The sequence below is a fragment of the Eptesicus fuscus genome, chromosome 15 (assembly GCF_027574615.1).
Source record: "Eptesicus fuscus isolate TK198812 chromosome 15, DD_ASM_mEF_20220401, whole genome shotgun sequence".
NCBI classification, from domain to species: Eukaryota; Metazoa; Chordata; class Mammalia; order Chiroptera; family Vespertilionidae; genus Eptesicus; species Eptesicus fuscus.
In genome coordinates, this window is record NC_072487.1 from 76,490,554 (window position 1) to 76,505,522 (window position 14,969).

General features: G+C 61.1%; 1 protein-coding gene across 2 annotated transcripts in view; it reads left to right on the top strand.

The window, feature by feature from the left end:
* Positions 1-4,328: 4,328 nt before the first annotated feature.
* Positions 4,329-14,969, top strand: part of NTNG2 (netrin G2) — a 46,870-nt gene continuing 36,229 nt past the window's right edge. For both annotated transcript variants that reach the window (XM_054727591.1, XM_054727592.1), the window contains exon 1: positions 4,329-5,253. In XM_054727591.1, coding sequence (XP_054583566.1) covers positions 5,041-5,253 — 213 coding nt within the window. In that variant the 5' untranslated portion in view covers positions 4,329-5,040. The remainder of the gene's footprint in view (positions 5,254-14,969) is intronic.

Sequence of the window (14,969 nt, forward strand, 5' to 3'; positions counted from 1 at the left end):
GCTCTGCGCGGGGAGGAGATGCTTAGCCAGCGACCCCCCGGCGCAGGCTCGCTCCCGCGGCCGCCTGCTGGGGCCCTCCTGGCCGCGGGCCCGCCGGGACGCCCCTCCCAGGGCCGTGGCGCGTCCCCCGAGTCTCGCAGTATTTCCTCGCTGCACCTTTAAGAAGACCGCTGCTCCGTGGTGGGATGGTGCGTTCGAGCCACACAGAGGAAGTTACGCAGCCCGGATCAGACCGAGAGATAAAAGCCGATGGCGATCGGGGTGATGGCAGGCGGATTTAGCCTCGGCTTTAACTTGGAGCCGAGTGCAGGGGGGCAGTGAGGCGCCCCGCCATCTGGCCCGAGCCGCGCAGGGGGATGCCCCGGCGCCCCGAGGACCAGCCGCGAAGCCCACCCGGGCCGGGGGCAGCCGGGCGCCCGAGCGCGGGTCCCCTCCGCGCCGCCCAGGGGGACCCAAAAGTTTGCACTTGTTAGCAGCGACCTCCCGCTCGGCCGGGGCGGGCGATGCCGGCGGCGCGGGCGGCCCCCTCCCCCGGCCCGCGTCTCCGGGACGGCGGCGAGCGGCCCCCCCGGCGGCCGGAGGGCTCCCCAGCTCCGCTCTGACGGCCACGGCGGCGGCGGCGGGAGCCGGGAGCGGCGCGGGAAGCAGCACGGCCTGCGGCCCTCCGCCCTCCGCCCTCGCCCCCACCCAGCGCCGCCCGAGGGGGAGGCGGAGCGCCGGCGGGTGGCGGTCCGCGGTCCTCGCTCCTCGGCCTCCGGGTCTCCGCGCCGGGCAGCCGCTCCGAGCTGAGCCGGGTAAGGCGGGCGGGGAGCCGGGAGGCGCGGGGGGAGAGCGGTGCGGCTTCGCCAGCCCGGCTTCCTCTTACGGGGCTTCGCCGCGGGCAGGCTCTCCGCGGAGCCGGGCAGACAGCCGCCGGCGGAGCTCGGATGAAAAGTTATTCGGTGGCGGCTGCGGCCGCGGGGCTGAGCGGAGAGGGGTGCGAGGTGCCCCCTTAAAGGAGTCGCTTGTCTGGAGGCCGGCCTTCCCCCAGGGTCTCCCTCCGGCGCGTGTGTGTGTGTGTGTGTGTGTGTGTGGTGGGCATGGATGTGGCGAATGCCTGGGTGTGTTTGCAGAGAGGAAACTAACCCTTCTCTCGAGCCACCCCCCCCCCACCCCATGAATTTCCACAGCTAGCGCCCCCCCCCTCCCCGTGTCTCTGAAACCGGGGACGTGAGAGCTGCGGAGGGGAACTCCTGGCCACCAGGACTGGAAACTTCTTTCCTGCAGGGGCGGGGCGGGTGCAGGGGAGGGGGGTGTGCAGGGCCCGGCGAGGGGACCCTGTGGAGGCCGACCTCGGACGGGGCGGCACACAGATGGGGGAGCCGGAGCCGCAGGACGGCGGGAAGAGGACGGGGGGCTCGCGGCTCCCCGATCCACCCGGAGTAAGTTGCCTGCCCGTGGGAGGCGGGGAGGCGGCCGGGGAAATGGTGCAACTCAGGGTGGCGCTTCGCTCGGCGTCTTCCAGGTCGGGGGGCTGTGTCCGGCGAGGGCGCACCGGGCCGCCCGGCCTTCGGGAGGAGCGTGGTCATTGACTGTCCCCGCGCCTGGCCCTCCGCCTCGGACGACAGAGGCAGCCGCGGGCTCACCCGCACGTCCGTGAGCTGCGCCCGCCGTTCGCGGCGCCCCGGAGCGCGGACCCACCGGCCCGGGGCTGAGCCGCGGCCGCCTCCCCGCGCCCCGCCCCCCGCACTCAACTTTCCGGGCTCCGCGGTCTCGGAGAGGGCGTGGGTCGTCGGGAGCCAAGGAAGGCTCTTGTTCGCGGGCTGGGGCGCCGGCGCCTCCGAACCCGGACGCCCGCAGAGCCTGCGGTGAGCGGGGCACCCACTGGAGCCGGCCCGGGGCGGGGAGAGGTGGGGGGGGGGCGGGCGGTAGCCCCGGTGGACTCCCCCTTTCTTCCCGGCACCACCCCCTTAAGGCAGTTTCACCCTCCGCGGCTGCCCCGCCGGGAAGGGAGAGGGAACCTCGGGTGCGGGGTCCCTGGAGAAGCCCCCCCCCCCCCCCCGGCACCCCCTCCAGGGGCCCTGGGCGGCGGGCGGCAAGTTTCCCACGAGGCGAGGGCGCAGCCGGCAGGTCGGGGAGGAGCCGGCCCGGCTCGGAGAGGCGCTAATTCAATCAGACAGAGAGAGCGGAGTTCAGAAATCCTGGGAAAATCTAATTTTCGGGTTTTAATACCCTGGCTATCAGCCCCCCTCGGCTCCGAGGACTCTTAAAAGAAAATAAAGCGCATCGATCCCATTTGTTTCGGGGGCTGCAGTTTCTTAATAATATCAGGGGAGATTTATTTTCCGAGGAGAAACCGGCCCGCCGGGACACAGCCTCCTCCTCTGAAGTCGCCCTGCCGGCTCTCCCCCGGCTCTCCGCCTCCCGATCCGATCCCGGGGGCTGTGGCGGCCCCCCGCTCCCGCCCCGTTTTGCTTTTTGGCAAAAACCGACTGTCATATTCTCGTGCTGAGTTCACAACTCCCCTACGGCGGCGCCCAATTGATTGACTAGTTGTAAACATATCCATTACCCCCGCCCGCCGGCGGGTTTCGTTGTTGTCCGCCCCATTTTCCAGGGAACGCGTGGCATGGAAGCCAACAGAACTGCCCGGCCAGGGCTAGATGTGCGCGTAGCCCCGGGCGCCGCCTGCCCCGGCCTCCGGCCCCGGCCCAGTGCCCACCCGGCGCCCGCCCAGCGGGTCCCGCAGGGGAAGGAGCCCGGAGCCCCCGCTGTCTCGGGAGCCCTACCTGTTAGGGAACAGTTGGGACTCGAGGCTGGAAGGATTCATTGGGGACCTGCTGTTTTCTGGGCGGCACAAAGCTCACTTGGGTAGAAGCATCCAAACCTTTGCAGGCCGCGCTATTTTATTTTTACTACAATTTCTCGGGTTGTAAAAATAGTCGCCAGGCGGGTTCTTTCTGAGAGTTTTCTAGCCAGGAGCGGATTCAAGGCCGGGCCGCCTCTATAACAGGTTTCTCTTAACGGCCAGAGGTGAGCCGGGAAAATGCGGTCCCCTCCCCCTCATCCATCTCCATCTAGCGGCTTCAGCCAGCCAGCGGGGCAGGGGCCGCCTCCTTAATTCAGATTTACGACCTGGGCCTGGAGCTCAGGGCGCTGGCTTCTCCTCCCCCCTGGAAGGTGCTGAGTGGCCAAGCCCCCTGGGGACCATGCCCGCCCTCCCCGTGTGTCCCGCGGGCAGGAGTGCGTTCGTGTCTGGGTGGAGAACGGGGTTTTGTGGGAACGTGGCCGGAGCCGGCTCTTCAGCAGCCCTCTCTGTACAGTGGCTGGAGCGGGTGTCGGGGGAGCCTGGCTGGTTCGCACCGAGCTGCAGCCCTCCGGGGACTTGGCTGCAATTACTGCCGACATGAGAACCAGAATCCTTAGTAACGCAGGGCCTCCGCTGTGACTCACGGCGGTGACCTTTGCCCTGTTGGCTCCTGTTTCTGGTCGGGCTCCCACGCGGGCTGGACTCCTCCTGGTGATGTATCTGTGCCCTGCCTGGGAGCACAGCACATTACCCGGCTCGTGTTTTTCGCAATAGGACATCCGTATTAGTCACATCTATTTGGGCTTTTTAAGATAATTGCCAGGAGCTTAAAATAGGAAAGCCATAATCATAATAGTGATCCGTTTATAAACAGGCCCTCTACGGATGGTTGCAAAATGTTGGCCTCGATCAGAAAACCCAAATGACAGAGTGTTGTCACTTCTGTTGAAGCCGTCCACGTCCCGCGTGTCTTAGCGTGGGAAATGAAACGCCCGCCTCCGAGCGCGGAGCGGTGTGCATCCCGCCGCTGGCCGCTCCTGGCCCGCGGGCTACCTGTACGCACAGCCCATCGGCGCCTAGGGGGACAGTCGCATCTCCGCGTTGACGTTTTTGACCTGTCGGTCAGGGTATTCTAAAGCCACCATTCATTCTCGGCTGCTGGGGACGTTTTAGGGAGTCGCCGACCCCAAGCAAGGGCACCTCTGCTGGCCTAACGCCCCCATCCAGGGAGGAGAAGGCACAGCACCTTTTTAATAATGTGCCCAGCCTCCAAATGTGCAACTCCGATATTAATAAAAATAACCCAGTTTCCTCGGGAGGCCTCGCTAATGCAGCCTCATTTTTTGCACATTTTGCCAGAGAGCTTTTGTTCTTATACATCGCTATCCCCCCTTCTCCTCCTTTTAATTTGTTGCAGGTGTTGTTGCTAATGAGCTCTCCTTCCCTCTTACAATGAAAGACAAGCCAGACCCTGAGTACCCGCATGGATGGAGCTGAAGTCCCAGCAACTTCATAATAAGTTGCCAATGGCTACCGGCCAAGGTCAGCCGGCCCCCATTAGTGCCGGGCCCCACCAAGGCAGAGCCAAATAAGCTTCCCCCCAGTTAGCACCTCAGTCGCTTTTTTATGTTCCAGTCCAGCCGCACAATCGTTGTCACTTTCAACTCACATGAAAAGAAATCTCTTTTATGGGTCTGAGACGCCAAGTCCAGTCCCGTAGAGGGCCAGGCTGCCAGCGCACGCGTCCAGCTCCTGATTTCATTTTATCTTTACACACAGGCCAGAGGGCTGTTTTGCAGGAGTGGGGAGCACATCACACATGAAGGGCCCTTTAAAGACCAGGACTGGTTGGAAGGACAGAAATTAAAGGCGCTCTGATCCGGCCCCATGCCAGCTCCCCGCGGATCGCCTCCCTATCCCATTTCCATCCACTGTCACAATCGGAGAGTCTGCCCGAGTTGATCAGGTTCCCCTGCGGGAGAGGTGGAATGCCAAGGTCAGGAGGACTCCGAGTTATGGGCAACTGTTTGATGTGCCCATCAGCAGTCTGAGAAACGCTGGCTCTGAGGTTTCCTCCCGGCCTTTTGGAGAAAGCAAGTTCCTCGCTGCTGCCGGGCAGCGCCGTGCCCCGGGACCTCCGCCTCCACCGCCTGGCAGATGCGGCCTTTCCATGCTGAGGCCTCGAGTCCCGCCTGACCCAGCCGCCGCCTCTCCAGGGCCCCTCTGGGCCGCACCCCCCGGACTGCGCCGCCATGCTGGGCCTGCTGGCTCTCCTCCTGCACTGCCTCCCGCTGGCCTCCGGGGACTATGACATCTGCAAGTCCTGGGTGACCTCGGACGAGGGCCCCACCTGGGAGTTCTACGCCTGCCAGCCCAAGGTGATGCGCCTGAAGGACTATGTCAAGGTGAAGGTGGAGCCCAAGGGCATCACGTGCGGAGACCCCCCTGAGAGGTTCTGCTCCCACGTAAGTCAGCCCGCTGGGGCTCTGTTTGCTCGGGCCAATGGGAGGGCGTCTGGGACGGGAATGGGTGAGCCGAGTGGGGGGCGGGGGGGAGGCCGAGGCAAAAGGTTGACTTGAATGCAGTTTGGAGTCTGCCCCACCTTGGAAACGTGCCCAAGAGAAGGCCGCCCTGAGCACCCTGGGGTCATGTGACTTATTCTCTGGGGAGGGGGAGTTCTTGCCCAGTGGACCGCTGGATCCTCTTCTCTTGGGAAAACCATCCTTGTCACAGTCCCAGCCTCCCAGATGTGCCCCGCCCACCAGACAAGCCCCACCCACCAGACAAGCCCCGCCTCCCTGGTAGGAAGTCTGCATTCTGGGCGAGTGAGCAACGCTACCTGCTGACCTCCCTCTGTTCGTCCCTCCAGCCTCCCAGCCTCCTATCCCACCTGATCCAATCCAGCAAACAGTGTAGCCAGGCCAGGGCGTGCCACGCCCGCAGCTGGCACTTTGCAGCGGGGGGGTGGGGGGGGGGGGGGATGGGGAGTGGGGGGTGATGGAAGGGCAGAGGGAGGCAGGAGGGGTCAGACCAGCATGGACAGTGTGGCTGGTGCCCTTTTCAATTCCATCCCCATGTGCCACGGGATATGTCAGTGCTCAGGTAATGTTACCAACAACAACAGTAATAATAGCAGGGGTCATTTACGCAGGCTCCCTGAGTGCGTGGGCTAGGAGTTCGACGTGCATCATTTCGTGGAGTCCTTCCCTCAGCGCAGCCAGATTGACTCCCTGCTCCCAACGTAGGAGTTGTGGGGGATGGCTCTGGACCAGTGGCATCTCTGGGCCTCTATGCCACCATCTGTGAAATGGGCACGCTAATAGCACACTCCGGTCATTGTAAGGAATACATGAGCTAACTTGTATGTGTGAAATGCTCAGGCTAGTGTCTGGCACAGAGCACGTGCCCCCTAGATGTTAGCTGTTGCCATTCCCATCATACAGATGGAGAAACTGAGGCCCACACCAGGAAGTATTCTGGTCCCCAAGTCACTGAACTGAACCACCTTCTGAGAAGTGCCTTCCCCACCGGGCTTGCTCTGGAGGCCCAGTGCCTGGCAGGAGGCCGGGCAGCGCAGCCAGGCTGCGGAGCTCCCGGGAGGGGCTCAGCTTCAACCTCAGGCCGTGTGCTGCCTCTGTGTCCCTGCGGGGAGGGCCTCCCGGTCTCCAGGTTTATGGCTGGACTGAGCTGGCGTCTCTGCCCGGCTCCCGAGGAGGCCTCAGTCCCCGGGGACGCTTCAGGCCTCTCCCAGGGCAGTCAGCCCAGGCAGGTAGGTCCCTGCTCGGTGGTGAAGTCATGAGCTGTCACTGTGGGCAGCGGCTGAGCGGGGCTGGGGGGAGAGGAATGGCGGAAAGCCTGGGAGCTGGGGCTGGAGAGTCTGTGGGGATCAGGGCACTGGGGACCCCAGAGCGGCACTGGCTCAGGGACGGGCAAGGAGGCTGCCCCTGAAGGTCAGGGGCAAGGCCGGGGGGAGCCCAGCCCCGTGTCCGCACCCCAGGCTGGCTGCCCACCCAGCTCAGGTGAGGACTTCTGTGCACACTCCCTGGGCAGAGTCAGCCTCTGCCTCTCGGATTAGTCGTAACCGTATTTCTTCTCTTAAATATTAATCATTTCCTTAATGTGCTGGCGGGGGGAGGGGCAGGCAGCTCAGTCGTCATTCGCTGGACCAGCTTGTGGTCAAGGCCTGGAGGAGAGGAGATGACCATCACCTGCAAGTCCAAGGCCTCTCCTGGCCAAGGCGGCTGGGGTGCCCTTGGCCCTGGACCTCGGCCCTCCGCAGAGAGCCCAGCGCAGCTGCCAGCGTGGCTGGTCACCCCCCAGTCCTGATGCCGAGCAGCCCGAGCCCAGGCAGCTGCCCTTGAGCCCTGGGCTTGGGAAGAGGCTTCTGACCCCTGTTTTCCTCCTGGGGTGCCGGGAGGAGGCAGGGGAGGAGAAGGGCGCTCAGCACCCCCTCCTCGTGGGTCCTCAGTGTCTCGCCTCCGGTCTGATGGACGTAGCTGCTGCGTTCCAGGCGCCGGCGGCTCTGTCTTTGGTGACAGACGGGCAGCCCAGGAGGGTGGGGACGCTGCCGTGTAGGGTGGAGGGCAGGCTGCCTTGGGCGGGGGCCTGGCTTCCGCAGGGAGGAGGGTCCCACCCAGATGGATTCAGCCCCCCACACCCTCGCTGACTGCAGCTCCTCCGAGCAGGGCCTGTTGTCTCTCGGATGCTGTGGCGCCCGTGCCGTCCTAATCCCAGCCCAGGGATTAGAGGTGTTGCCTAAATCCTGCCAAGGTCACTGGGTCTGGGAGGCGGCTGGGAACTCACCCCCCAGGAGGCCGGGTCTCCCCTCTCCCAGCTTAGGGCTCCTGCTGTGCCATGGTGCTGGGCAAGGACACAGCCCACCCGTGTGCCCTGGGTGCTGTGCTGGCACAGAGTAGGTGCTCCGTGTGCGGTATTGTTATTTGCTTCCATCGTTGTTGTTATGCCCTTGGCGGATCCCTGCCTTTTCTTCTTTGCCTCACTTCTGCCTTGAGGATTTCCAGTGTCCGAGCGGCAGGCTGGCCTTGGAGGCTCAGGCAGCTTCAACTCCTCCAGCCCAGCAGGTGTTGTTAACCGGCCACCAGGGGGCGCCCCAATGATAGCCAGGCGGCCCACTGCCCCCTTAACCTAGCCATGGCCAGGTGGGTCCTTATTCCCAGGCAACCCTCCTGCAGCGGGTGCTGGGCTGTCCCAACATCCAACCACCAGGGAGCTGAGACCCCTGAATGAGAGCCCCAGAGCACCCTGAGAGTGAAGGGGGGGGGGGGGGAGGCCAGGGGCGGCTGCCCTTTTCAAGGTTCAGGGTGCAGACCCTCTCCGCCCCAGGCTTTGTCCTTCAGCAAAGCCACCTGAGAACTGAATTGTAAATTCCAGCCCGGTGAGGAGGGGCGGGAGAAGGAAGACCAAGATAAATGAATAAATAGAAGCCTATTGGCTCTAAATGCACAATGAGAATTAATAGGGGTGCGCTGCCCGCCGAGGGTTCTTGGGCAAGGCCAAGGTTTTAACGAGGGCTGCCGGAGAGGAGACGCCCCCAGCCCTCATTCCCAGGCCCGGCCGGAGGGCCCGCCTGCGAGGCCGTGGGGCCCAGGAGAGGCGGGGGAGGCGGAGCCAGGAGAGGCTTCTCAATCCTGGAGGGCGGCTGCCACTCGGACCCCGATGGGATGGGGGGTGCAGTGGGCAAGAGGAGCATGCTCCCCAAGAGGTGGCAGCTGCCGTGAAAGGAAGGAGGAAACCCTTCCCGTGTGCCTTTGAGACAAAAGCTAACCCTGAGCTTCAGGAGAGAGATGGAGAGGAAGGGGGGGGTGGGCATAGCATCAGCCACAGACCAGGCAGGTGACGCTCACAGCGACCCCACAGCTCCCACGTGCTACCCAAGTGTAGTCCTGGGCCCAGCAGCCTGGCGCTCCTTGCTGGGCATGCAGAGTGCCCGGTCCCGCCCAGGGCTGAGCGGGAGCTGCTCGCCAGGGACTCGGATGCAGGCAGGGCGTGGCCTGGAAATGCTGCCTCCCTAGCCGGGCAGTGTCGCCGATGGCTGACGTTCCCGGGGGTCTTTCGGGTTAAGGGGCAGTCGCTGCTGAGGGAGAAACGCACAGAGTGCAGGGGCCCCGGGAGTGAGCGGACGGAGCCGGGAGCTGAGACCCCTGGATGCTGGAGACAGGTAGAAGGTTCCAGAGAGAGGAGGCCTGATACCCCAGCCATAGGCCTGGAATCTGAAGACCTGAGCCCGCATCCCGGCTTTGCCACTCCACTCGGGCGTGGTGACCTGGGGGCAAGTCTGTAAACTGTCAGAGCCTCAGTTTCCCCATCTGTGATGAGGGACAGTGGTGGCTGCACGCCTACCCACCAACCTCCTCTCTCAGAACACCTCCTGCGCGTCGAGGGCAAACGCTCTGTTCCCGTGTGAGGCTTCCTACTACCATCTAGCCAGGCTTTTGTCTGTTTCTATTGATGTCAGAGAGGAAGGGAGAGGGAGAGATAGAAACACGGATGAGAGAAACATCAGTCGGCTGCCTCCTGCACGCCCCCTACTGGGGATCAAGCCCCCAACCCAGGCAGGTGCCCTGACCGGGAATCGAACCGTGACCTCCTGGTTCCTGGGTCAATGCTCAACCAACCGCTGCGCCCCGCCGGCCGGCTCATTCACCCAATCTTGACAACCCTGCTTCCTCCGTGGGGACACGGATGGGCCGTGCACAGCGTTTAGGGGGCGCGAGCACACGGGGGCCTGGTCTGGTAGATGGGGAGGCCGTGACAGCACATCTCTAAACACACACCTTCCTCAACACCTGCTTTCCCTTCTCGTTGCCTCAGTTTACCCAGATGCAGAGCAAATGGCCCTCATCCTTCCCCGGGGGGGTCTGCTCAGCTGGTTAATGCAGGGGGCAGGTGGGCCTTGGCGGCCTCACGTCCCTCCCCAGCGTGACATTGAACACCACGTGGCACCAAGGTCACAGTGCCCCACCTCCTGCCGACCTCCACGTTCAGAAAGTGTTTCCGAGGCGACCAGCCCCTCCCCGCTCTCACCCTGGCCCAAGCCCACAGAGGAGAGTGGGGGACACCCTCCCAGCCTCCCTCCCTCCCACCCTCCCTCCGGCGCCCCTCTCCAGTCCTAGACCTGAGGTCTGACCTCACGCCAGGCACAGTGGGGAGGAAGAGTGAGATAACTCTTGCAAATCCAAGTCAGCAACAAGAGACACGCAACGGACGTTAGAGACACGGCCAGCCCGGCTCCCCCCGGCCCTCCCACCCCTCCCCCTCCTGGCCTGTCTCCTTCACCTCCGCGCCTTCCGTTGCTTCCGCGCTTCCGAGGCTTCCCCGTGTACCTGCATCACCTGCGCCCGGAGGCTTCCTGACCCCCATCGCAGGTGGGTGAGCGCATCCCCACCTGGGCACCGCCCCGTCACTGTTCTCACGGAGGCGGCCCATTGGGTCAGAGTTTAGGCCCCGAGGGCAGAGAGGTAGAGGTTAGCATCCCGTGCTGTGTGACCTTTGACATGAGGCTAACCTCCCTGAGCCTTATTTCCTCAAATCGGAGCTATTAATAGAATACACATACCGGACTGTCACGAGCAGCGCCCGGCACGTAGTAGATGCTCAGTTCACGTGAGTTATTATACTCCTGCTGTTTGCTTCCTTCCTGGATTGCGAGCTCCTCAAAGGCAGGGTTCAGCTTTGCATCCCTCCCTCTTGGCTCAGTCAGTGCTCAGTCAGCGCTTCCTGAACGAATGGATGGGTGGGTAGAAGGGCGGTGTAACCCAGGAAGGCTTCTCGGAGGAGGAGAGATCAGAGCTGAGTCTGCTTCTCTGCACCAGAGCCCCTGCTCTGTGGGCGCTGTGATCAGATGACACCAGGAGTCTGCACAGCTGCCTCCTGCAGCAGGAAGTAACTGTAGAACCTGAGCTTTGCCCAACCCTCAGTTAGAGCCACTCAGTCTCTTGAATCGCCAGAGGCAGGCCCAGCGCAGGACAAGAATAGTTCCATGCGTGACATCTCATTGTGCGGGGTCGTCTCCTCCCCCAGCAGCAGACAGGTGCCTGAGAGGTCTGGGGCCACATGAGCGAGATCCTTGCCCCTTTTCTTAAGAGAGTGGGTTTGGGTCCAGACCCCCTGCGGGGAGGGTAGGGGGCAGTGCAACTGGAGCAAGGGGTAGGGTGGGGCAGGGAGGGAAAGGGCCTGGAGGGGCATCTTTCCAAAGAGAGCCAGACTTAGAGGCCCTAGAACTTTCCGGTTAAAGTAGCCCCACCTTCCGCAGGCTCTGCTTCCTTTGTCTACCTCCCCAGCCCTGACTGCTAGTGTGTTTGCACTGTCTCCTCTAGAGCGTGTATCTTCTCGGCCTGCCTCAGCCCCCACAGGTGACGAGGGAGGGGGTGGGCGAGGGACAGGCAGGCGGGCTGCACCCCCGGTGGACGAGGACTTGGGACTTGGGGTGCAGCAAACGGGGCTCATCCTTCTTCCGCCCTCTGGGTGTGGCGCTCGGATAAGTCCCTGTGGCTCTGAGCCTCCGTTTGCTCGTCTGAAAATGGGGCTGATGCTGGACAGGTGGAAGGCGGCTTGTGCAAATGAGATGAGACAAGCATGTAAAGGCTCAGCTGGGGGCCTGGCACCAAATGAATGTTCCAAGAAGGGGATTTATTTTCCATCCTAGGATTTAGCTTGAAAGACAAAAGGAGAAGAAAAAGCAGAAAATACAGACTGAGGACGGTCCTGACGGACAACTGTGTCCCGTGGGGGACAGTCGCGTGGGCTGTGGTCCAGGGCTGGGCAGCGGGGTGGCCTGGGGGGCTCTGGCCTTGAGGGGCTGGGAGGGTTAGAGGAGCGATGGTGAGGGCAGGAGAAGTGGTGTGAGGGAGAGCACATGGATGACGGGGACAAGCCACTCACCTGCTCAGTCCCTCGAAGTCCTCCCAGCCCCTAGTCCCCATATGCCTGTGGGGGCGGGGATGTTACTGTGCCATTTGATGGATGAACAAACTGAGGCTTCCCAAAGCCCCCAAATGGGTCAGCCTTCCTCTGTGGGCTCATAGCCAATCTCTAGGGCCTGGGGGTTAGGCCAAGGGTGTGGCAGCAGGGAGGGGAGGAGGGACCTGCGGGCAGGCTGGGGCCTGGAAGACCCGAGCCCCAGGCGGGCACAGAGCTGGGCAGGCTCAAAGGGCCGCTCCAAGCTGCACCTCTCGCCTTCACCCCCCAAACGTCGGCGCCCCTGAACAGGCTGTGGCTGCCGGCTCTGTCCCCATCACGCAGCCCCTGGCCCAGGCGCTCCTGGCTGGGACCGTGCCGGGCCCCTGTGGCCCAGGAGGAGGCCCAGAAAGTGGGAAATGGCAGGCGAGGCAGACACCGGTTCCGTGGGGCTTTGGTTTGCGGGTTCTGATTTGTTTTTCATCAGCAGCAGATTTGCTGAAATATATGAAAATGTGTTTCTCGTTCCCTGAGCACACGCCAACTGCTGGCGGGGGGCGGCGTGTTAGAGCAGAGTGAGCGCGGGCCGGGTGCCCGCAGCTCCGGGCCCCGGCAGCCTCCTTGCCGCTGGGACGCCAGGCCGAGCCTCCCAGCCTCGGGTTTTCTCAACTGTGCAACCCTGGGGTTTGGCTAGACTCACCGGATCCTGAGTGATGGCCAGATACGTTCTGGGATTTGAGGGTTAGCCTTGCTCACAAATAGACCACATAGGGGACCCCAGTGCAGAGCGAGGCGAACCCGGTGTATCCCGTGCCCAGCACAGCGCTAGGCTTCTTTTTCAAGTTCAAATTCCTTTATCAGAGTCTTCTCGTAAATGAACATCCAAACACAGAAAAGCAAGCCAAGTGCTAACATATAATGCCACAGCACAAATGCACTCACTTATTTTTCTAATTGATAGTTTACATGTAACATTGTATTCGTTTTAAGTGTTCAACATAATGTTTTGATACATGTATATATTGTGAAAGGATCACCACAATCAGTTTAGCTAGCCTCCACCACCACACATAGTTTAAAAATATTATTTTTGTGATGAAGGCATTTAAAATTTTTTTTCTTTCATTTTTAAATTGAGATGAAATTGACATAACATGACATTAACCACTTAAAAATGTCATTGCTGTTAAGTACATATAACATAAAATGTGCCTTTTTTGTGCATTTGTAAGTGAACAGTAACGTGGCATTTAGCACATTCACAGGGCTGTGCGGCCACCGCCTCTGTCCAGTTCCAGAACGTTCCCATCCCCCCAAAGGAAACCCCACCCCCGTGAGCGGTCCCTCCCCACTCCTGCCTCCTCCAGCCCTGGCTTCCCGTCTGCTCTCTGCCCATGGGTACTTCTGCCTCTTCTAGATGTCTCCTGTAAGTGGGATCACACAACGTGTGACTTAGGCGTCTGGCTCCCTTCACTCGCATGTTGTTTTCGAGGTTCACCCCTGGAGCAGGTGTCAGCACCCACCCCTTTTCGTGGCTGGGTAATATTCCTGCACCAGCTACCACAGCTGTTCACCCACTCATCAGGTGATGGACATTCGGGTTGTTTCCACTTTTTGGGCTATTATAAATAATACTAGAAGCCCGGTGCACAAAATTAGTGCACTGGGTGTGGGGGGGTGTCCCTCAGCCCAGCCTGCACCCTCTCACAATATGGGACTGCTGGCGCCTAACCATTCACCTGCCCGCCTGCCTGATTGCCCCTAACCCGCTTCTGCCTGCCAGCCTGATCACCCCCTAACCGCTCCCCTGCAGACCTGATTAACACCTAACTGCTCCCCTGCAGGCCTGGTCCCCCCCAACTGCCCTCCCCTGCAGGCCTGGTTGCCCCCAACTGCCCTCCCGTGCAGGCCTGGTTGCCCCCAACTGCCCTCCCGTGCAGGCCTGGTCCCCCCAACTGCCCTCCCGTGCAGGCCTGGTTGCCCCCAACTGCCCTCCCTTGCAGACCTGGTCGCCCCCAACTGCCCTCCCTTGCAGACCTGGTCGCCCCCAACTGCCCTTCCCTGTCGGCCATCTTGTGACAACCTGGGGATGGCCATCTTGTGAGGATGTGAGGGTCAATTTGCATATCACCTCTTTATATATAGGATTGTTATGGACGTTTGTGGACAGGTGTTTTCGTGGACGTATGTTCCCATTTCTCTTGGGTGCATACTAGCAGCGAGGCGTGGGGCGGCTGGGTCGCGTGGTAATTTTATATTTAAGTTTGTGAGGAACCCCAGACTGTTTCCCTCGGTGGCTGCACCCTTTACGTCCCCGCCAGCACTGCACAAAGGTTCTGCTTTCTCCACAGCCTCGCCAACACGGGTTGTTTATTACGGTCACCCCGTGGCTGTGAAGTGGGCCTCCTGGTGGTTTTGGTCTGCGTTTCCCTGATGACCCAGGATGCTGGGCGTCGGGTGCTATTGGCATTTGTTCATCGTTGAAGCACTGTCTGTTCTAGTCCTTTGCCCATTTTTAAGTTGAGTTGTTTGTCTGTTGTTGTTGAGTTGAACATGTTCTTTATATAATCCGGATGCTAGGCTCTTGTCAGACATGATTTGAAAACGTTTCCCCCATTCTACAAACAATCTGCTCTCTGATTGTGTCCTTCGATACACAAAAAGTTTTATTTTAATCAAGTCTAATTTATCCATTTCCTCCTTTTGTTGACACACCCAGGAAACCACCTCAAAATCCAAGGTTGTACGTGTTTGCCCTCTGTTTTCTTCTAAGACTTCTATAGTTTTAGCTCTGATGTTTAGGTTCTGACCCATTTTTAGTTAAGTTTTGTACATGGTGTAAGAGAAGCGTCCGACTTCTTTCTTTTGCATGTGGATACCCCGTTCTCCCGGCACCGTTGGTTGAAGAAACTGTTCTTTTCATCGACTGTCCTTGGCACCCTTCTTGAAAACCAATTGGCCGTAGGTGTGAGGGGTATTTCTGGACTCGCAGCATGTATTCCCCACAGGCACTGAGCCTGCCAGGTGCAGCCCTCTTAAAGATGCTGCATGGCAGAAACTGGTTTTCTCTATTGTCCCCATTGCACAGATGACAAAACTGAGACTCCAGTACTGAGTGGCAGAGTCCAGGCTCAGATGCAGACCCTAGTCATTTAACCGCTAAGCCACGCCCCCCCCCCCCCCCCCAGGACGGGAAAGCCCAGCTGCTCCCCCGCCTCCCTCCCTCTTTTTACTAACATATCTTTCTGGTTGGGATGCTAACTTG